We start from the raw sequence: 22,840 nt of genomic DNA, 5'->3' as shown, positions 1-22,840 counted from the left end.
CAGCTGATCCGTTACCTAATATTCCTCGCTGGTTTTGGGATTAGGGCAGGAGTCACTATTCTGCCCCTCACAGCACCGGGGCATTCTGAGCCCACCCAGGTTTGGGACCCGTTTGCTCTGTAGTGTCCTTTACAGCCAGGCACACATGTGGACAAGGGAGGGGCAGGATCATGGGACTGGGGCTGTGGTTGGCAAACTCATTAGTCAACAGAGCCAAATATCAACAGTACAATGATTGAAATTTCTTTTGAGAGCCCAATTTTTTAAACTTATACTTCTTCTAATGCCACTTCTTCAAAATAGACTCACCCAGGCTGTGATATTTTGTGGAAGAGCCACACTCACAGGGGCAAAGAGCCGCATGTGGCTCTCGAGCCGCAGTTTGTCGACCACGGGACTGGGGAGATAACCACTGAGCAATTTGGGGGCCCTGGAGCATCATCTGCTTTCACTCTTGCATCCTGGTTACTCCTTTTCACAGCTTCACACCTCTTGCTCCACACACATCTGTGGAATGCAGGCGCACACAAGCTCCTGTTCACGCGGTTTAGTTCTAGGCAAGACCAGCAATCCTTCTTTTAAAGTGTTTATTGTTTTAACATTTCACCTGGAGTTTGACAGACTGCACAGTGGTTAAAAAAAAAAAAAAGAGAGATAAATCAGAAATTCTCAGTGAGTAAAGCCTGACCACAGCATGGGCCCTTCTCAAGGGCTTAACACTTGGGTAAAGATGCACGTGACTGAGTGAAGCTGCCCCGGGGTGTATTTCCTAGAGAGCAAGATTCTACAGCTTCTAGAAGACGAATAACGGAGCCATCGCTGACCTCCTGGACCCAGTCTGCTATGGAAATGCCCGAAACGCCCGGGGTGGCCAGCGAGGGTCAGCTCAGGTGCCTGTTTCACCCGACTTGCTGAACTACAAACTTGGGGGGACAGCACCCCAACTATGTGTGGTTCAAGCACCAAGGAACCCAGAGCTCAGGTTAAAATCTGCTGTCTCAGGCGCCTGCAGGGCCCGGTTGGGCCCTGTCCTACCTGCCCTGAGTGCCCTCCACCCTGGGCTGAGGGTCAGTCCTCCCGTGTTTGTGATAGTGAGGGCACTGCAGGCCGGCGCCCCGGGTGGGGCTCAGCCTCTCGCTGCTCATTTCTCCTGGGCATTTACGATGCACGAGGTGGACTTGGGTCAGCCATAAACACATCGCCCAGATACTTGAACGCTCGCCACAGTAGCAGTAAACAAGGCAATATCCATAAACTTCGACCGCAGCATGCACGCAGCCCCTCCCAGGTACTCTCAGCGGCACCTGTCACGTTTTATGGCCCCATTAGGGACATCCGGAAGGAAGCCTCCAACTTGCTCACCACTCTACCCCAGAGCCAACTGCCCTGGTGGGGACTTTCCAATGACACCTCCTCTGAGCTGCCACCCCTTTCTGTTGTTCTTGGTGCAATCCTTCCAGCTGTCTGTACAAGGCCCACAGGTGCACAGCGTGCCCCCACAGAGGTCCAGACAGGCATGCTGTGGGTCTCCCACCCGAGGGGTAATTTCCACAAGGATGAGGGCCTAACTCCAGCTCCTTTTCCTGATGATACCTCCACTACGAGGACAAGCCCTGCTCACTGGGGCTCCTCACAGGGACTGGAGGACAGGGTGGGCCCAGAAGTGGGCATCAGATCAGGGATGTGGGGGGCATGACACCAGAGCCCCTCCTCCCTATCACCAAGGCCCCAGACTGCCCCTCCCCACGCAAGTTCCTCCAGGTGCCAGTCATTTCTCCCAGGTGGCCTCACCATGCCCCCATAACCTCACCCTCCACATCCTCCAACTCCTGACCATGGACCAAGCAAGCTGCTGTCTGCTCTCCGAGCCACTGCATAGAAATGCCCCAAGACCAGCTCTGTTTGGGGCCGCCACCCCACCAGCCAGCAGTGTCAGGAACTTGGTAAAAGTGCAAATTCTCAGATCCCACCCAAGACCTGAACTATAAACTCGGGGGACAGGACCCCAAGTAGGTATTGTTCCAGCACCGAAACCCAGAGCTCAGGTAGAAATCTGCTGCCTCGAGAGCTCCCAGGTCACCTCCAAGCTGAGCCAGTGCAGTCAGCCGTCGGCAGGGGAGGGTGCTGGGCTGGGGCCTTCCCGCCCACCGGCATGCCGCACCTGCCTTGTGAGGGCGCCCTTCCCATTTACCCACCTCCCTCGCTCCCACCACATCTCCACTCCAGGACCCTCCAGGCCCCACCAAACCACAGGGCCATGCACATCAACTCAATATTCGTGTTTATATAGATAATCGTACTTATGTGGTACATATTTTAATACAAACATAAGAGAAATATCGAAAAACTAAGAAAATATACAAAGGCTCTTCTCTCACAGCTCTCACCCCATCCATGGAGGCAGAAGGTAGTGTAGGAGGGGCCACGGGCTGTGTGCTGAGTGGGGCCAGCAGAAAACTCCGGAAGTGGAAGTGGCAAGTGGGTGGGGGGTGCTGTATGCTTGGCTCCAGGAGGCCTGGGCAGGGCATGGGGTCACACAGGTCAGAAGCGTGGGCGTGGACAGTGGGGAATGGGCTCAAACAGCTGACTGGGCCCTTTGCTTCTGGGCAAGTTCATCGAGATATGGACTTTGGATGCAGCTGGGGGGTCAGCTGGGTGAATGCTGCTCCAGTGGGTGTGGACAGCTTGAGTCACAGCTGATCAGCAGGAAGGAGGTCACACCCACCCACCACACGTGAGCTATCCCTGCAAACTAGGGTTGACCCTGCAGCAAGGAGGGTAACAAAGGTCCCTGATGCTTCCCTGCCAGATGCCAACGCCCCAACCAGGCTCTCGTACCTGCCTCCTCCTGGCAGCGGGCAGCTGAAGAACAAACCTGTCATTAGAAAGTGGTGGTGGGGTGGGGTGGGGTGTGGTTGAGGTTGGGTGGGCTCTGCTTCCTCGATGACTTGGGAGCTGACCCCCTTCGGGGAGCAGCCCAGCCAGCAGCACAGGTCTTGGGGTCTCGAGGCACAGAGGCCAGATCCTATGGGTGGAACCAGCTGGAAATGAGCTCGAGGGCCTGTGAGAAGCTGACTGGACATCAGTCCAAGATGGTCCTGAAGTCTGTGGTCAGAGTTGGGTCGGCTGCGGCCTCCAGGGTGGCAAGCGTCGCCCTCGGGAGCTGCCGGCACAGCTGCGCTAGGGCTGCAAGATGATTGAGATCAGACCTCTTCCCAGAGGAAACCAGAGAATGTTCACCTCAGCTTCCTGGACCCACTGAGGGGCAGGAAGAGACGGCTGAGTCCTGAGCGCCTACTGTGTGCAGGTCAGGCTTCAGGTGCAAGGCCGAGGAACAGTCGGGGACCAGTAAGGATGCCAGAGCATGGAAGACGGGGCAGCAGCCAGGACACAGGCCAGGGGTGGGAGGAAGGGCACTCAGATCAGTGGGGCTGGAGAAGAGAGGGAGACACAGTTCCCTCGGGAAATGTTGGCCTTGGAGGGTTGGTGGTGGAGCGACTGATTGGATGTACCAGGCCCTCCAGGTGAGGGCGCCAGGACCCTCAAGCCACCTGTACCCTATCACCTGGGGGTTCCTGTTCTCGCCACCCCTGTTACTCAGACACAGAGGGGCGGATAAGGAGTGCCTTGAGCTTACCAGTCTGGAGTGATCCCAGGAGACACCTGTAGGTGGCGCTGTGGCAAGACAGCTTCAGCAGGAAGGCGTGAAAGCACAGCCACCTAGCGGCTTCAGAAGGAAATGGGCCTGCAACGCCCTTGGTCCCCAGACGCATCCCTGGGAACAACACATGCAGAGGCTGACACTCCCACTGGCCCGTGTCCCAGCGCTCCTCCCAGGAGAGGCCCTGAGCTCCCAGGGACGCCAGCGGTCCCTGCCGGGCTGAGGGCAGGAGCGGGGGCCAAACAGGAGACTTTGTTTCAGGAGCCACCTGTCAACATGGTGCACAGAATTCTGACAACTGAAATGTTTTCAATTTCTTCAAAGAAACGTCCTCAAAACAAAAATAAACAGAAAGTTGAGTCTGTCAACCTAAGGACCACAAAGACACAGCACGACCTGACCTGAGGCTGATTATGACTGTGCATGACGAGGCTGTGGAGCAGAGACGGATTATGACTGTGCATGACGAGGCTGTGGAGCAGAGACGAGCAAAGTGGATGGTGTGGGTGACCCTTCACCTCAACCCCTACCCCCCAAGACAGGCAGGGGACTTGGGGCCCAGCCTCCTCCTGACTACTGCCTAGATTTGTGCAAGCACCCCCTGAGCACCTGGGAGGAGGTCCTGCCCGGGAGAAGGCAGCTCCCCAATGTCCCCTTGCGTGCCAACCAGGACAGATGTCTGCCCACAGAGCCGAGGGCGGGTGAGAGGTCAGCTCGTGCTTAGCAAGTTAAGCCATGCCGGGAAGTGTTGAGAGCCCAATTCCCTGAATCCCGCCTCCGCTACACCAGGCCGGAGCCGTGCCAGTCACAGGCGCCCATGGAGCACAGGCAGCTCTGTGCCGGAATCGTGCAGTGAGCACCTGGCATTTGCCAGCACCACAGGCCACCCAGCCCTGGGTCCCTTGCACCCACCTGGATTCTTGGCTTTCAGAAGGGCGTGGCAGCGTGACGCAGTGTCAGAGATGACGTGGAGGAAAAACGATGGGTTCTTCCGAACGTGCTGGTTAAACGGGAGCTGGAGCACACAGGCATGGAACCTGAGGAAGGTCAGGCTTCTCAGAGGAAAGTCTCGTGGCTGCAACGTGTGTACGAGCAGGTGTATATGTGACTACAGGGGCCGGTGTGCACATGGCCCATTCCCTGGGCCCCTTCCAAACAACGTGCACGTGTGTCCATCAGCCAGCAATCTGACCCCTCCCTCACGCTCACCCTGCTGAGGTGGAGGCTTCCCCACTCCCGGGGGAGGGGAGCCAGGTCTGGAAACGGGGTGGGGCCGCACCCCTTGGCCTGGAAGGGGACCGTATTCCGCAGTTGGAGGACCCTCTCCCAAGTGGGGTGGTGCTCAATGCAGCCAATGAGCCCACCTGTAGGCCTGCAGCAGGAATATCTTGTAAACGTTTGTGCAAACCGTCTGAAGGCCATTCACCTGGAGCCACAAGGAAAGGAAATGTTGGAAATGCATCTGAAGGTTAAATTTTTATCTTTAACTTTATCACCAGCTCAAATGGAGTTTTTAAAAAAGGGCCATTGTGTCCTCACTGGTGGCCCCTCACCGCTTGGAATGGAGTCAGGACTCTGCTGGAGCTGCCTGAGGGAGCCAGACAGAAAGGGACAGGGAGATGAGCGCCCAGACCTGCCAGGATGACATCGTGGGCCCTGGGGCTCCAAAGCCTGAGCCAGCTGAGGCCTGAGTCCATACCCTACAAGGAGGAGGGCTGAGGAGGATGGGAGCAGGAGGAGGGATAAGGAAAAGGACCCTCAATACACAGGGGCATATATGCACACTCACATGCATATATATATATATATATGTGTGTGTGTGTGTGTGTGTGTGTGTGTGTGTGTATATATGTATATATATATATATACACACTCACCCATGCACGCACACATGTAAAAATATACCTATATGCACGCACACCCATGCGTTCATTCACACACACACATGCTCACACTCACACGTGCATGCAAATCCACACACTTATACACACACAATACAAATAGGACCTAGAAAACAGGTAGACTGAGCAGCAGGTCTGTGCTCTAAAGTCAGCTGGCTGCATGGCTCACCTGCTGGCGGCATGCTCACCTGCAGATCCAGAAGCAGACTGTGACATTTCAGCCTTAACACCGCAAAGAGCTTTCGACGCATGCTCCGCCCAGGCTTGAAGCCCTGGCTGAAGGCGAGACTTGCTCTGATTGAGGTCTGGGCATAACTGCAACACATGACATTCAGCGAGGCTGTGGATGGGCATTAAAGTGCGTGCCCTCACTGCAGAGAGCCTGGTGTCCAGCAGGACCTGAAATCTCTGGGCTCAGATCTATACTGCTCCCCTACATGCTGGGGTCCCCACGTCTGCCATACAATTTCCTTTCACCAAAAATACTCCAGAAAACTCACCTGGCCAGTCCCCTCACCCACACAAGAATGACATGCTCCTGCTCTAGAGGGGGAGCTAGCACCTAGGCCTCTGACCTTACAGGACAGTAGCCACGTGTTGCACAGAGCAGGATAGACTGGCCCACGAACACCTGGCTAGGCGCACTCACCTGGAGTAGTCACAGAACACCTCCAGGGTCCGCGTGTCCAGCAGCAAGCCACACCAGGGGAACAGGCAGTGGGTCGGCAGCTGCAGGGGGGCCGTGCTGCCCAGGGCATCGTCTTCCAGGGGGAAGTTCACTACCGTCTTCCGCAAGTTCGCCTTGCAGCCGTACTCAGGCACTCCCCTGGACAGGGTCCTGAAGCAGACAGGCCACTTCAGCCACCGGAAGGAGAGGGATGCCACCCCGGGTCTCAGAAGCACTCGAAGGGAGGCCACACTGATCCTGTGGGCCTCCAGGTGCTATTTCCAAAGGCTCTGGATGACCAGTGCCAACAATCAAAGAGCAGGGTGGCTGCCAGGAGGGCAGAGGCCGGCAGCGGGGGAGGGAAACACAAGGCTGAGTCCTGAAGGCTAAGTAGGTGCCACATGACCCTGCTCACAACTAAGACAGGTGAGCAAAGAGCTCAGGCTCCAGGCTGAGCACTGAGACGGGCCAGATGGGAGGGCAGGCAGGGCCCATGGAGGACACAGGTCCTCTCTGCAATGGCCAGTTGTGTCCACTCTGGGGATACATGTGTTTGGTGCCACACGTTCAGCTCCAGGCTTCTGCGCTGTACGCCTGGGGCCTCAGACCCGCACAACTGTGCCACGTGCCCTCAGCGGGAGGCTGGGATGCCGTGAGAGGCTTGAGCACAAGGTGAGAACTACTTCTGATACAAGCAAGGTCAGCAGCAGGAGGCCACAGAAGCATCTGCCGAGACACAAGTGTGCAGACCCTTACCTGAGAAAGGCCTTCGCTTGTGTCAGGTGAGGCGTGACCAGCAAGAAGTCGTCCACTAAACGCAGGAGCACCCTGGTAGGGAAAGAGGCCCGAGGAAGGGAGTTAAATACGAGCTCACATGCACGAGAACAAAGTAATCTGTGCGACTCGGTACTGGCTGGGGGCTGGGGACAGGGGGCAGTGGCCCCGCGATCACGACAGCACAGCCACCAGCTGGGTCCTCTGGAAACGCCTCGTTCCCCGGTGCACTGGGAGCCACGCAGCCTACGTCTGAGGCCTGCTCACCTCCTCCTGTGAAACCTCCGTGAAGAAAGGGCAGCCCTGTCTGCGCCAGGGCATGGGAGGGGGCGAAAGCAATCCAGGGCACAATGACAAGGAACCTCTTACCCATCCTGCTGAAGTCCAGGGAACACCCTGCTCTCCATGTCTCCGTAGCACAAGCTGCACAGCAGGGTGGACAGGATGGAGCCCTGGGGGATCCCCTGACACTGGATGTAAAACCTGGGGGGAGATGTGGGCAGAAGGGTGGAGCACATGTTCATATCACATTCATGCATGCAGACCACACAAACATGCAGACACGTTGTTTAGAGCACATAAACATGCATACACCATACACAGAGAGAACACAGATTACACACCCGCCCGCAAAGTTCTGCCATGGACCTTCCACATGGGGCATGACTCTCTACCAATGTGCAGCAGGTAGCCCTGACTCACTTGCCCCCGATCCTTATGATGTGGTTGTACACCAGGCGCAGGAAGACATCGAACAGGCCACTGCTGGCCTCATTCAGGGAGCAGCTCTGGAACGGCAAGTGGGAGGCGCACGTGGGTGAGCAGGATACACAGGGGGAAGAAGGGGTGGGTGGTAGTGGACGAGCAGGAACAGCGTGGGTCATCGTGGCTCTGGCTGGGCTCAGACCCAGGACCGCTGGCCCAGACGGCTTGTGCCACACACACACTGACTCTGTGGCACATGGTGGGGCCCTGAGGCCACAGGAAAGGCATCCATCCAGAGGGCTCAGACCATACTTGGAGGACTGACTCAACCGAAAGCCACAAACTCAGGAGCAGTCCCTGTGCAGGCACACGAAACCTGGGTTTCCCACCTGAGGGGTCAAATCTAATGTGTCTTCCCATAGCACAGGGGCACGTTTTCTTCTGGCCTCAAGATCAAAACTGAGGGAGAAGACATCTCTAGCAAAACTTAAAGCAGTTGGACAGTAGCACAGAATGCAGTGAGGTGCAAAAAGAGAAATATGGCTGAAGGCACAGCAAGTGTCTGCTGCCTGAGGGTGGCCTTGCCATCTGCCCACACCTACCTGCTCGATGACCACGGCATCCCTCAGCGAGCTCGTCTTCTGCAGCTGCTGCACAAACTGTTTCATGTAAGGCTGGAGGTCTGTGAAGGTGGACACCTGCCGGCAAAGTGGACAGGTGTGAGGCAGGTGGGCGCCTCCCTCCCGGGCCCTGGCCTCGACATCGACAAGCAGAAGTCACAGCAAGGAAGACTAAGTCGGGACTGGGAGGAATCCAAGGACGCCCCGCGGAGCAGCCTGTGTTCAGGAAAAGGAGGACGGAGATGCAGGGAGAGGAGAGTGCCACAAAGTCACAGGACGTCACGCAGTCACCTCCCCCATGACTACTGTGCTGGTAGAGTACAGAAGGAAGTTTCTTGGGGGGTGCTGGAGAGGCAGGAAGCAGGTGGACCAGTCCTAGGTGCATCCCACAATCTCTCTGAGGCCCGTCTAATCCAAGGAGGTGGAGCTTAAGCAAAAAGTGGAAGGCTATGACTGAAAACACTTAGGGTTCAGAGCCATCAAAGCAACTGGGATTGAGGGTCAGGTGCTGGGAGAAGGGGGCTGCAGACAAAGGAGTCAAAACTGTGAGTGATTTATTCTTCAATCCTCACCAACCCCCAGCATCAGGCACTCCTGGGAGATTGCAGGGAACCTGGCAGAAGCCGGAGCTGAGCGTGGTCCTAGCAGCCACCGGGGGTAGAGGGAGTTGAGAGGAGCCCAGGCCCACCAAGGCCTGCACACCTGCTCTCAGGTGAGAAGCAGAAGGCCACAGCCAGCAACGGAGAACATGAAGGAGACCAGCCCACAGTGTAAAGACGACCCTTGCAGGACTAAGGCCATTCACTACTCCAACTTTCAGGAAAATATTATCCTCCCCGAAGAAAAACATTGTGTAAAAACCCATGTTTTACATTCTTTAACTGAAAAGTCTGGCATCTCATGAAAAACAAAGTGAGGCGTGCCGAAGAACAAGCCTGTGTAACCAAATCACAAGTGAAATAGCAGAAAGAGGCACGATCCATCAGAGCCCATTATGGGCAGGGTGGTTACTGAGTTATGGAATTTAAAAATCAGTAAAGATGACAGAGTCAATAAAATAGGGGAGAAGACGGGGCATTTTACCAGAGACTTGGGATGTATGAGAAAATTCACATGGGATTTCTAAAACTGAAAAACAGGATTGCTGGACTTAAGAATTCAGTAAGTGGGTTTAACTAAAGATTAGAGACAGAAAAAGATTAGTGAACTGGAAGCAGGTTTACGAGAAATTTGGATTTAAGCAGAAACAGAGCAGTTTAAAAATACCATATACAAAAACTAATTCAAAATGGACCCAACACCTAAATGAGAAAGCAGAAACAATAAACATCTTGAAGGAAAACACATGTATAAGAAAGAAGGGGCAGCCCTGACATGTTTGGCTCAGTGGATAGAGCGTAGGCCTGCGGACTGAAGGGTCCCAGGTTCCATCCCGGTCAAGGGCATGTACCTTGGTTGCGGGCACATCTTCAGTAGGAAGTGTGCAGGAGGCAGCTGATTGATATTTTCAACTCTTTACCCCTCTCCCTTCCTCTCTGTAAAAAATCAATAAATATGTTTAAAAAAAGAAAAGAAGAAGGGGTAGGTTTCTAAAACAGAACACAGTTTCAGCCAAAAACGATGGATAAAGACTTCTTTAAAATTAAAAATTTCTCATCATCAAGACTCCCCTTGCAACTAAAAAGGCGAGACAAACCAAGGCAGACACCTGACAGAGGACTCGTACTCAGAACATACAAATTTCACCTGTAAGTCAACAACAAAGATAGCCCGTCAGAGAGTGAGGAGAGGACTTGAACAGGCATTCATGCAAGAAATGTCCACGTGAAGGGTGGAAGAAAGGTCACTGGGAATGCAAGTCAAGACCCTTCAAGCCGAAACCGGTTTGGCTCAGTGGTAGAGTGTCGGTCTGCGGACTGAAAGGTCCCGGGTTCGATTCCGGTCAAGAGCATGTACATTGGTTGCAGGCACATCCCCGGTAGGGGGTGTGCAAGAGGCAGCAGGTCGATGTTTCTCTCTGATCGACGTTTCTAGCTCTCTATCTCTCTCTCCCTTCCTCTCTGTAAAAAATCAATAAAATATATTTAAAAAAAAAAAAAAAAAAAAGACCCTTCAAGACGCTGTGCCCACCCTCCGGGAATTCGGGCTACCTCCACCCCCACCCCCCAAGTGCTGACACTTGCAAGTGTGTGAGCAGGAGCATGCCTGGCCCTCCCGTATTTTGGTGTCCCCGTGGCTGGCCCCCAGAGCCCAGGCCTGACCCGTGGCCAGTGCTTCATGGCCACTGTGGCACAGGCCACTCAGGAACACCCTTTGGTGATGTCTAAGACTGCACAAAGCGCGCCTGTGGCCTGGCATCTCCACCCGAATCCACCAAATGACACATCGCAGTAATGCTCTCAGCAGCGTTCAAACGTCCCCACTCGGAACTAGCAAAGGCCCGCCAGCGGCGGAGAGCGGTGTGGGCACAGGAACACGCCCCGGGCGAGGTGAATGGCAGCTGCTCCCGGGGCCCCAGCTGCTTCTCAGACCCACTGGGGAGCAATGGGAACCAGACAGGAAGGGCGATCCGTATAATCCACATTCACGGAATTAGAGACAGGTAAGAGAGTCTGCATGAGGGAGGTCAGAGCGGCAGGCACCTGGAGAGAAAGGGGGAGGCTCGTGGCTGCTGGTGGCTTTCTATCCTTTGATACAGGTGGTGGCGCCATCTGTCCACAAATGTACAATCTCACTGTGTTTTCCACTCTGGATCTGCAACCCACACTCACCTGACTTGCCCAGGGGTGTGCAGGTATGCCTTTCCCAAGAATTTCTGGGGGAACTCTCTGCACATTCCTGCCTTCCCAAGACACAGGTTTAGAAGGTTGGGTGCCCTCACACTCCAACATGCTCATGACAATTGCTCAGAAATTCCCATATGCCGACTGGGCCTCAAGTGCAACCTGAACTCCAACTGTCCTTTCCCTGCACCACTGAGGCCTCAGGCCGCTGGCCGCTGCAGGGAGTGGCACCTAGGACCCTTGGCCCCACCTGGAAGGCAGAATGGTGAGCGAGGCCCAGGTGTCCTGGGTGAGGTGCCCTCTGGCCCTCTCCTCACAGAGCCAGCACAGCGCCAGCCATGAAGCACCTGGTCCCACTGAGGAGCCACAGGTGTGTCTTGGGCTCTCCTACCAGGGGGCAGCCACGGGACACCAAGAAGCACACCATGGCTGTGCTGCCACCTCCTCACACAATTCTGGTGCCCTGGGAAGGCACAGCAGGCAGGAGTGGCTTGAAGAGAGAATTGACTGTGACATGAACAAGAGTATGAGGATGACAAGGATGGAGGCACCTCCCAGGATGGGAGCTCAGGAAGTGGGGCTCAGGGCCCATGGGGGAGGGATGGACCGCAGGGGCAGGCATCCATGTCATGGACACACCTCCTCATGGCACACACCCACAGGCCTTACGTGTCTTTTGAAGGACTTCCGGACGCGTCCATGGGCAGTTCTCTGGACCACAGCGTACTGGCGCAGGCAGTATGTGTGCTCTTGGGGCTTGATCACGTTGGCGATCACCTCCACCAGCCTGTCCTGAGGGAGGGCGTCGTACGCACCCATCACGTCCACCTGCACGGATAGAGGTGCGTTTATAGGCTGCTCACACTCACCTTGGCCCCGTGTCCTGGCTCCCACCCCTTCTGCTCTGCCAAGCTGGGGCCCCAGCCTGTCCTTAGAAAACCCTGGAGTGATAGGAGCCCCTGAACACCCTTCCCAGAGCCCCATCCCAGGCATACACACCCATCCCACTATGGAGCTCTTGCTGAGACATCCCCACATCCACCAGACTGAGTACCCCAGGGTGACTCTGAGTCCCTCTCTCCACACCCCAGACTGTGACACCCATGGTGGACCTGTGTTCCTTTCTGAGTGCAGGCAGATGAACAGCAGGTCCCTGGCAGATGACCGGGGTGCTAAGGCACCCCAGCTTTGTGAGCTGAGCCTGGAGCATTGCCTTCTCAGAAGGGGATCTCCCAACACCCTGAGCAGGTGCAGTGTCATATTCTCCCCAAGAGTAGGGGCCACTGTGGAGTTGGGGTGCAGAACTGCAGAGTCCATGCCCACAAGGAAGGCTCAAAGCTTCTGCCCTGGGAGTCAGAGGCTCCCAAATGGAGCATCTTCCTTCCTGGGTCCCCGGCCCTCTCGCTCCCAAGGCTGCAGCTCCACCACAGGGACCTCACCCTGGCAGACACAGGCCCTGAAAAAGCCAGCCACACTGCAGGCTCTGGCCAGGGCCCATGATGCGGAGTCACCCAGTGGGCGAGCCTAAGGGTGCTGAGTGGGCTCAATGGGAAGGGAGGGGACACCCACCTTGACGAAGTACAGCTGAGGCACTGGGTCCTGGGCCCGCATGCGCAGCACGAAGGCACGCCAGGCCCTATGGATGTCGTCCATGCCCAGCACCGAGGCGCCCAGGAGGCCAGGGCGCTGCTCTCGCTCATAGTTCAGCACGCTGAACAGCGTCTTGACTTTGGAGGTGAGATGCTGCACCTGCAGGGCCAGTCGGGATGGCGGCAGGGTCATAGGAGGCCCCCAGCCAAGGGGATTCAGAGCACAATGGCCCCCTCCACCTCTGGGCCCAGTGATGAGGGGCAGCTCTGCTTCGGCATCCCCCTGCCCACCCAGCTTCCCTCAGGTGGAAGGGCCAGATAGACAACCCACCCACGCCCACTCCAGACTCCGGGGCATCCCCAGAGACCCACCCCAGAATTCCCAGAAACATGGTATAAAAAAACAAGTGGCAACACACAGGGCCATCTCTCCCACCTGGCCCCCTCCCCACCCTAGATGAGGGGTTCATCATCTGCACTCACAGACCAAACCAGACCCCTGATCCACGTCAACAGTTCCACTTCCTTTTGGGGGAGGGGGAACACCAATAACAAAATCAGCCCCAAAGGCACTTGGAAGGGGTCAGAACTGCTGGTGACAGAGATGCCATAGGTGGAAAGGGATGCTAATCACAGGGTGGGGGCCTACAGGGTCCAGGAACCCGTAGGCTAAATGGCCCAGTTCCTTTCGTCCCTGCATCTCGGAAAGCGTGCATCCCAGTGCCACGGCAGAACCATGGGCACTAGGTCAGTCCCACGTGTCACAGGTCCACGTCATGGGAACCTTGTGGGGTCTTGGAGCCTGTGCAGCGGCTTCTAGGACTGGCCTGCCTGTAAGCTCCTCCCGAGACACAAGAGTATGGCCCACCCATGACACCCTGGGGCCCTCGGCCTGTCTACATGGACACCAGGCCTGAGGCTGAATGCTGTTTGCTTAAAAAATGAAACAAAGGTGGTGACCTTCTTGTCCTCATGGAATGCTCTGGCTCCCACGACGTAGTCCATGTTCACGATCGGCCGCAGCCCGCGGGGCTTGGGGAGGAAGCGGAGTCTGGACATCAGGAGAGCAGGTCTGGCTTCCTGGTTTTGCTTGACCTCGGCTACCGACAGCTCTCGAAGCTGCACCCTATCGAAGTGTTGTCTGAAACAGAACCTCATGAGAGGTGGCTCGGCAGCCACACAGGAACCAGGTGGTCGACCTGCAGAGGTGCTGTGTCCAGGAGGCCGCACTGACACCATGGCCAGACACTGCTGAAGTGCCCTCTGCGCTGGGGCCCCAGAGCCCTGGCTAGTGCGGCTGGGATGGGATGGGACCCCTGGAAAAAGGCCCCATGTTTTGCCACAAGGAATGTGGGGGAGGGCCTACTTGGTGCAACCTCACAAGGGTCGGAAATGACTCTCCAGGGACCCCCAGCTCCCTGCTGGCCTTTCCCCTGAAACCTCCTCTGGGAGAGGCAGAGGTTAAGAATGCTCCCTGAGTGTGGTCCTGGTGGTGAAGGGAGGTTGGAGGCACTTGAATGCCCAACAGGCAAGTGGATGGTCCCCACAGGGAGGGTAAAAGAGACCACTTGGGATCATATGTCATGAACTTTTAAATTATTAAACAGGATGCACTGTGTACCTCCTCAGACCCATGATAAGGGCTTCCAGACCCTCTCCCAGCTGCAGGATTGGGCCTGGGCCCTGGTTCAGGAGTTGCTGCCTCCCTTCAGAGATGTGTGGTCCAGGCTTGGGTTTGACCCAAATGTGCATGGAGCCCGGGAGTCCGGGAGCCCTGCTCTGGTCCTCGCCAAGCCCTCGGCCAGGCTGGTGGCAGAGAGGAGGAAAGCTTGTGTGTCGGGCTGTCATACCCCTAACCCTTAAGGATTCCAATCCAGCCCACACCTGTCACAGTCCTACACACTGTACCAGAAACAGCCACTGAGCAGCTAAGACAAACCCTCTCAGAGGTGAGCTGACCTTCTGGAAGTTTCCATCTCAGGGTCCTGCCTGACATCAGACACCTCTGACTCCAGACACTTCCCACAGTGAGTTGTTAAGCAGGCAGGTTTATCCTGTGACACAAATCCCACTTATTCTGTGCAAATTAAAATAGAAACCACACGCCAGGGATAAGTGGTTTGCTTGCACTATTGTTCCTGCTTTCGAGACCCTACAGATTACCTAGCTCCATGGTCGGCAAACTGCGGCTCTCGAGCCACATGTGGCTCTTTGGCCCCTTGAGTTGGCTCTTCCACAAAACACCACGGCCTGGGAGAATCTATTTTGAAGAAGTGGCGTTAGAAGAAGTTTAAGTTTAAAAAACTTGGCTCTCAAAAGAAATTTCAATTGTTGTACTGTTGATATTTGGGTCTGTTGACTAATGAGTTTGCCAACCACTGACCTAGCTACAGGCAAGGAAAGAGGCGCTCCAGGAGTGCATGCCAGCCAAGACCCCTGTGGGCTAAGACAGCCTCTGGAGTAGCTGGGTGGGGACCCCGAGGTGGGGGCACAGGGAACCCGGAGCAGGAGCCAGGGCTGTGTCTGCAGATGGGAAGAAACGGGTGACGCGACCCTCTGACTGTGATACCTGATTCCAATGCTTTGCAACTGGCTCCAGACGCTCTTCCGGAAAAAGAAGAGCTGGTTCTTCTGAAATGTGGTCTCCGTGACATAAAAAAACGACTTTAGCAGCTCAACCACGTACGTGCCCATCAGCCAGCACAGGAACTTGGCCAGGACCGCTTCTCTCAGTCGGTGTTCCGTGGCTGGGACACAGCGACCACCTGGATTGAGAGGCACATGCTCACCCCACCTGCATGGCCCATCATGCACAGTCACGTGTTGGTGTGTATGGCTTGAGGGATCTTCACTGAGCTGCTAGATCCAGAAATGCCTGGGGTTCTCCAGGCCGGACAACAGGTGAGTGGTGGCTGTCACACCCAGCTAAGGGATGCCACGTGCTGTGAAACCAAACACGCACCAGCGCTGCTGTCCTCCTCTGTGGTCCTCTGCATTTTATTCTGTGAGACTTCGTGCGAAGAGGTCCACAGTGTCACCCGGCTGCCACAAGGGCCATGGCACAGATGGAAACATGTAAAGGAGAAGGACAGGGACCCAGAGGCAGGTGTGGGACAGAAGATAGGATGGGGAACAACGGGGTGGGGACAGAGCTGAATGTACAATAACCGTGGGAAACAGTAACAGTGTCTAATCTGGGACATAACCAGGCCAGTGCGAAAGCACATATAGGTAGGGGTGGGACCAGATTAAAATATGCTAAGGCCCTTATGTTGCTCAGGAGAAGGAAAACCACTGAGGAAAGAGAATGGAGCGTATAATTTCTAGCTACTGGAAGGCAAAACCAGAATGAGGAGTAAGGACATGGAAAAGGCAGGCAAATGACAAAGAAAAACATGTAGACACAACTATATAATTATAGAGAAATGAAAACTACTAATCAGATTCTATAGGAATGTGGCAAAGTCTCACATTGGATCAAACTAAACTTAAAATGTCAGTCACAGGCTATTAAGAAGACACATCTAAATTATGGAGATATAAAAAGGTTGAAAATAAAAATCAAATAATGACAAATGATATGAGGTAAATGCTAACCAAAAAGAAGCCAGTGCAGATGTTCTCTAAGCTGTTCTGACAGACTTTACGGCAAAAAAATTAGTAGACACACATCAGGAAGATAAAACTTCTCAAACATGCTGTGCCTGATAAAACCACGCAAACACTGTCAGAACACGAGAAGCTGGACAAACCGCCCAATGAAACAAGTGCCGCTCAGCACGGGGCCCCGGGAAGGACACAGTTTCCCACAGCACGTAACAAGCCGACACCGTGAACACAGCCACCAAGCGGGCCTCTAGGACACAAGGAACACTGGTGAAGTCTGTCAATGAGATGACAAAGCAAGTTTCAAATAGTTCAGGTCACTCAGACCACGACACGCCTGAGTTGGAAATCAGTAACCAAAAAGATAACATATCCACTCATTTGAAAAATCCAAAACGTATGTCGAAAGAACTCACTGATCAAAGAAGAAATGATAAAAACTACAAAATACTTAAATGCAGTTGATATAAAGGTGTGAATAACACTTCAGAACACAGGCAGCTGAGCAGGACCAAGGGAAGGCACCACCAGACATCCACCTGAGAGGTCAGAAGATGAGAGCAGAGGAAGGATACAACTAACAGAATTCAAAACAAAGGTCTGGTAAAGGCCCCGCCCAGACTCTGCCCTGAAGGGAAAGGTGGCCTCTACAGGAGGGACGTACTTGGATGGTAGTTCAGGAGAAGTGATGGTGTGGTCGGATGGGAGTTAGAGGCAGAGCACAACCTAAGCCAGCAGCAGTGTATGCCCAGGTTAGGGGCAGGGGTTGCCACCAGCCCAAGGATAAGACAGCCCAGGGAGACCGAGTAATTAAGCAAGGAGCCATGGCAGCTCCTGAGTTTCCATCAGGAACCTGTCTTGTGATGTCTCTAAACAATGCGGCAGATGCGGTCAGCTGGCAGTCTGGCCTCCAAGGCTGGGGACCAGGCAGGTGGGACAATGGTCAAAGTTGGCTAGACAGAAGCAAAGGAGTTGGATGCTGTGAACAGAGCGCCTGGCAGAGCAGAAAGCCAGCACAGAGAAAGGGGTGTCGCAGCAGGAGAGGGGGGAAGAGGTGACCATGGACAGCCGTGACTGGAGAGGTGGCTCAGAGGCCAAGGCTGGCTGTCCGTACATCATTTATTCAGCCAGTGGGCAGCTGTCATGGCCCAGCCACAGAAAGAAACAAATGCCTAGGGCACATGTGTCAAACACAAGGCCCGCGGGCCAAATCCGTCCCACCAGGCCTTGCAATGTGGCCCGCACCGCGCTGTCATCACTGCACTCCACTGCGTTTCCATCACAATGACAGTTTATGACTGTTCAGTAAACCATTCGGCCCGCGATTTAGGCTGGATTTTAGATTTTGGCCCCTTCTCTGATTGAGTTCGACACCCCTAGCCTAGGGTATAGCTTGAGTGAGCAAGGATGCTGCAGAGGTCCCAGCTGCCTGGGAGAACACCATGGTGGAGCAAGGCCTCATTGGAAATTGGGAAACAGAGTCACAGAAGTCAAACTCTCCTTTCACAAGGCAAGCTGAAGCCCCAAGTACAGTGAGTGTGTGTCAGCTAACTCAACTGAGTCTGACGCACCTGAGGGTCACCCACTCCGCTCCAGGTGGTCTGTGGGTATACGAGTCACACAGTATGAACAAGTACTAGAGATCTGCTGTGCAGCCCTCTTACACTCAGCACTGTTGTCCTGTACATGCAAGTGGTTAAGAGGTAGATTGCATGTTATGTGGCGTTTCCCACAATTAGAATAAAAACAAAACAACAAAAAAAAAAACAATTGCTGGAAGGTCACCTTGCTGTCTGAATCAGCTGGTCCTGGCATCTCTTGGGAGTTTGAGAAGGTGTACCCCTCTGCCTCCCTGTAGGAAACCACTGTAATTGGGATCTCTGGGGATGGAGATGGGCATTTTTAAGGCTCCGCACCCCAGAAAGCTGTAACATGCATCTGGCTGTAACAGAAGGCTCTGAACCATCTTTCTTTTAAAGTCCTAAATGTCTTGGGTGTTGGGGGAGATCAAGTATAGCAAAACTTGGGTCTGTTCTCACTGCTTCTACTCTGTCAGGAGGGCAGGGAAGGTGGCTGGTGTGCAGCGAAGAGGACACTGGCCAAGAGGGGGCTGAGTGGCGGCTGGACTGGAGAGACCTCATTGTCACGCCCAGAGAACCAAAGGGCTGGGGGGAGAGCTAGGCCAGGTTGGCAGAAAACTCCCCGAAGTGCCCATTGCAGCCATCCACTTCCCTGACAGGAGCGTCCTGCTGCTCCCTGGGGACCCTTTCCTTCCTAAAGATGGGGAGGGTTCTTGTGCAGGACAGTCTTTTCACTCAGCCAGCTGCCCTGCCCTGGCATAGCAGCTGCACAACTGAAACTTAGGTTGGGATCTGTGTATTGGCTGACCAGCTGCATCTGGGAAGCCAGAGCTTTATCTCCCATCCCCCAGCAAAAGTGGATTCTGGCCCTAGCCGGCTTGGCTCAGTGGATAGAGTGATGGCCTGTGGACTGAAGGGTGGCTGGTTTGATCCTGGTCAAAGGCATATGATATGCCTGAGTTGCAGGCTTGATCAGTAGGGGGTGTGCAGGAGACAGCCAATCAATGATTCTCTCTCATCATTGATGTTTCTATCTCTCTCTCCCTCTCCTTCCTCTCTGAAATCAATATATATATATAAATTGATTCTATTCCCAACCTGTTTCAGCCGGGCACTATTTCATGGTAATAAAAATGAATGTCAAAAAGGTGATTACAAATTAACTTTTGGGACACTCAGGGGAGCTTCTGGATGCTTCCATCCTGTTGCCATAGCCCTACTCCTCATGCTCCAGGTGCTTACTGCCCATTCCCAGCACCCAGAACCTGCCAGTGTCCGTGAAAAGTCGTGTAGGTTGATGCAAACTGGGTGGGAGAGCGGATCAGAGGCAGAGAAACCAAACAGCCATTCTGCAGCACCAAGAAGCAAGGGGTGGGGGGATAAGGGAAGGAGGGGCACTACCATATTGTGTTTAAGGGGCCTGGGCTTGCAGGGCCCTGGCACCCACCTCCTCACCTGGGCTTTGGCACAGCCAGGCGCAGTCCTGCACTTTCATTTTCCAGGTCAGCTCCTGACTCAGGAACTTGGCGAACTTCCCCAGGGAGATGAATTTCTTCACGTTCTTCAAGAATCGGTGCTCGTTGTGCCTGGAGCCCCAGAGGCGTGCAGGCACCAGCCTGCGAAGACAGGCCCGCAGCAGCGCGTACACCTGCTTAGGGCTGCTGTGCTGGCGGAGCAGCTGGACCAAGCGCGGCGGGCCAGTGTCCTCCTCCGGGGCTCTGATGCCCACTGCACTGCACCCCAGTTTGCTGGACCCCACGGCCGCCTCCTCCGCCGCCGCCGCTGGGGTGGCCGGAGTGGCCTGGTCCCGCAGCGGGCAGTGCTCCCGGAGCAGCGCGCCGTAGGGGCATCGCGCGTGGTTCCCCAGCAGCTCCTGGAACAGGGGCCTCATCCGCCAGTAACGCGCGGGGAGGCGGCGCGTCCTGCGGGGAGCCCCCCGCTGCAGGGGCTTCCAGTCCAGAAAGATGGTTTCCACTAGCCTCCGGGCCCCCGTCAGGCTGGGCTGCAGAGAGCTGAGCAGGAAGGAGGAGCGCAGCTGTTCCTTGCCACCGGAGCAGTAGAGAAACTGCCTGGTCTCAGCGACCACTCGTGGACCAGGTGCGGCCTGGGGCCAGGAGGGCCGGGAGAAAGGGCAGCTGGCCTCCCGCTCGCGGCCCCGCAACGGTGAGTGACCCCCGGGCCTGCTCCGCTCTCCCTCCCCAGGCGAGGCTTCCGCGGTGGCTCTGGCGGGTGTCACCAGGCGGGGATCGCTGGCGCCTGGGCCCCGGCATGGCTCTGGGATTGGGCCACGCCTGGGCCTCTTGGCCGGAGGCGGACTTCCCCCTGCGCTGCTCCGCCGCCGCCGCCGCCGCCGCCTTGTTCGGCAGCCGGGGGGTACCTCGGCCACTCCGCCACCTCCGCCATTCCAGGCCTGGCGCGTGGGTCCCAGGCCCGCCAGGGTCCGGCCCGCGTGTCTTGGGGTGCAGAGGTCGTAGAGGGGCGGCCCGCACACCTGGTAGGCACAGTTGGGGGGCACTAGCAGGTAGAGCGCGCAGCGCGCCAGCAGGTGTGCGAGCACGTCGTCCCCCACACGGCGCAGCAGCAGCCCCCAGGCCCCGCTGCCGCGCAGCGTCTCGGTCACCGTGTTGGGCAGGTAGCTGCGCACGTTGGTGGTGAAGGCCACGGGCGGGCCGCCGCGGGCCCCGTCCAGCAGCGCGAAGCCGAAGGTCAGCACGTTCCTCGCGCCGCGCTCGCAGAGCCGCTGCACGACCCTGGCCACCAGCTCCTTGAGGCAGGACACCTGCGGGACGGATGGAGGTGCCCGGGAGCATTAGGGCTGCGACGGCGTCCTCCGTCCCTCGCCCCCCCCCCCCTCCCAGGCCCGACTGGAGTCCCCGGGAAGCCCACCTGGCGGAAGTCCGGGGCGACGGGGGTTGGCTGCGCGCCCCAGGGCACACACACCAGGCACTGGGCCACCATGGCGCGAAAGGCCATCGGGTCCCCCGGCTGCACGAGGCACCGGCCCTGGGGACCCAGGCGCCGCACGAAGGTGTCCAGCGGCAGCACCTCCCGGTAGCGGCCCCGCAGCAAGGCGCGCACGGCGCGGCACCGGGGCGCGCGCTGCATTGCGGGAGGCGTGTTGCGCTCCCACGTGTAGTGAACCCGGGCGCGCGCGCTGTGCAGCCAGAAGGGGTCCCGGGGGAGGGCGGGCTGCCCGGGGGGAAAGGGGTGGAGCCGGCGGGGGAGGCGGGGTCTGCGCAGAGGAGGCGAGGCTGGGGGAGGAAGAGGCGGAGCCTAGTCGGGCCGAAGGGGCGGGTCACAGATGGTGCCCGGCCCCTTTACTTTACCTCTCGCTCTGGTGTTCGGTGCCTGATGTTGGCATCTAGTGTCCATGAGGCCTGGTGTGCACCCTCTGCGCTCGCTGCACTGGTCAGCCTCCCCACCGGCGCCCAGCGACCTCTCCCAGGGTGCAGGGCTCGCAGCAAGGCCCACCTTGGAGAGGCTCTAGGGGTATCCGAGGGGACCCCTGGGAGACCTGGTGCACTCTGCATCCCCTGTAGAGAGGGTCCTTCCTGTTTATCATTTTTTCACGTGGACCGTTAACTCAGGCACAGAGGGCTGCTCTGGGGTTCGGTAGAGGGGTTTAGAAGGAGGACAGTATATCATATAATGATGTACAACAAAGAGAATGGACCCCACTGCTCGGGCAAGGCAGATCTGGGGGGATCGAAGGCACAGGCGCATCCTCTGCCAGCACCCAGTGGTGCTCCCGCATCAGTTTCAGGGCTGGCAGTGGGTAGCGGCCGTGGTTAGCACGCAGCAGCAGTCCTTCTCCACTGAGTTGGTCTCCTTGACCAGGACTGTAATTTCTCTTTGGCTTCTTAAGCTTCTCTTGTCCCGACCATAAACAGAAATACACACACAAAGTCAGTTCCCTATTCACACAGACTCTGTGTGGCACCACCTGTGGACTCACCTGCGTGGTCCCTTCATACATGAGCCCTCCCAACCTAGAGGAAGGAAGGTAAGACTGGACAGACCAAGGCACCTCCCTATAGCCTTGCAGCTCCGCCTTTCAGCTCAGCAGCAGAGACCCCCACAACCCTTCATCCTCCCCAGAGGCAGGAGGACAGTTTTAACAAGGGCTGGTCGTCTGAATAAAGCAGTTCAGAGGAGTCAACCCAATGAGATTACACCCAGACCCAGGCACTGCAGGTGTCCACGTTTGCATCACTACGAAGTGGAGAAGCTTCCAGGTCTGGGAGGCTCCTTGAGGTGACAGATCCGAGTTGGCAAACACTGAAGGCTGAACAAATGTTAACCTTGCATGACAGGAAGAGACTTGCTCCGGAAATTGCCCCCATTCATGGCCTTAGCATTTACAGGCCATGCTCCCTCCCCAGACAGATGGTGTTTCAGATTTATGGTGCCCTCAGGCTGTCACTGCCAGTAATCCTGGGGAGAAAGGGTTGCTGTTCTGCAGGTCCCCGAGTGAACACTGTCTCCTTGTGCAGCTAGAGGGTTTGGGGCTGCTTCTGGAAATTTGTTCTTTTCCAACAATGACGTTACTCTGGCTCACCTGGAAAAACCAGGATGAAACATAGTAATAATAAAAGAATAGATGGCCCCAAGGCAGAAAATGACAGGCGTGTGTGCTTAGTACCATGTCCACAGTGAGGAAATCTCCAGTTTGAATGGAAATTGGTCACATCCAGAGCCCTCCAGTATTGCAGCTTCTGTTCTGGCTCTGAGGTGTGAGTGATGGATGGTCTTAAATCATTGCCTCATGAGACATGATAAATGTTCCGAGAAAAGAAGTGGCATTGTCAGCTTGAGATCAAATACAACCACAAAATCCCATTTGGGGTCTTCTGGGAAGACATGGATGGGCCTTACACTCAGAAGTTTCTAAATGGAGCAGATTCTGTGCCAGGAGCCAAGGATACCGATGTACCATTCACTCACTGGGAGATGA

At 56.0% G+C, this 22,840-nt stretch overlaps 1 protein-coding gene across 1 annotated transcript; it reads right to left on the bottom strand.

Moving 5' to 3' along the window:
- Positions 1-644: 644 nt before the first annotated feature.
- Positions 645-21,093, bottom strand: TERT (telomerase reverse transcriptase). The gene is made up of 16 exons (XM_036410484.2): positions 20,773-21,093; positions 19,342-20,665; positions 15,270-15,465; positions 13,661-13,841; positions 12,681-12,860; positions 11,781-11,939; positions 8,311-8,406; positions 7,706-7,791; positions 7,373-7,486; positions 6,986-7,057; positions 6,212-6,400; positions 5,751-5,877; positions 5,026-5,087; positions 4,574-4,698; positions 3,638-3,775; positions 645-3,186 (listed from the first exon to the last, which is right to left on the bottom strand). Exons 1-16 carry the CDS (start codon positions 20,989-20,991, stop codon positions 3,083-3,085), a joined length of 3,372 nt encoding a protein of 1,123 aa, XP_036266377.1. The 5' UTR covers positions 20,992-21,093; the 3' UTR covers positions 645-3,082.
- Between the last annotated feature and the right edge of the window lie 1,747 nt (positions 21,094-22,840).

The sequence above is a fragment of the Pipistrellus kuhlii genome, unplaced genomic scaffold, assembly GCF_014108245.1.
Source record: "Pipistrellus kuhlii isolate mPipKuh1 unplaced genomic scaffold, mPipKuh1.p scaffold_m20_p_4, whole genome shotgun sequence".
Classification (NCBI taxonomy): domain Eukaryota; kingdom Metazoa; phylum Chordata; class Mammalia; order Chiroptera; family Vespertilionidae; genus Pipistrellus; species Pipistrellus kuhlii.
Note: the sequence above shows the minus strand (reverse complement) of the source record. Positions and strands in the feature narration are given on the sequence as shown.

Bases quoted from the DNA above. Each gene is read 5' to 3' on its own strand.
- TERT (XM_036410484.2), bottom strand. From the start codon at position 20,991: ATGCAGCGCGCGCCCCGGTGCCGCGCCGTGCGCGCCTTGCTGCGGGGC. The intron at 20,666-20,772 runs GTGGGCTTCCCG...TCCGTCCCGCAG, and splicing joins TCGCCCCGGACTTCCGCCAG to GTGTCCTGCCTCAAGGAGCT. The intron at 8,407-11,780 runs GTAAGGCCTGTG...CTTTGCCGGCAG, and splicing joins GGAAGTCCTTCAAAAGACAC to GTGTCCACCTTCACAGACCT.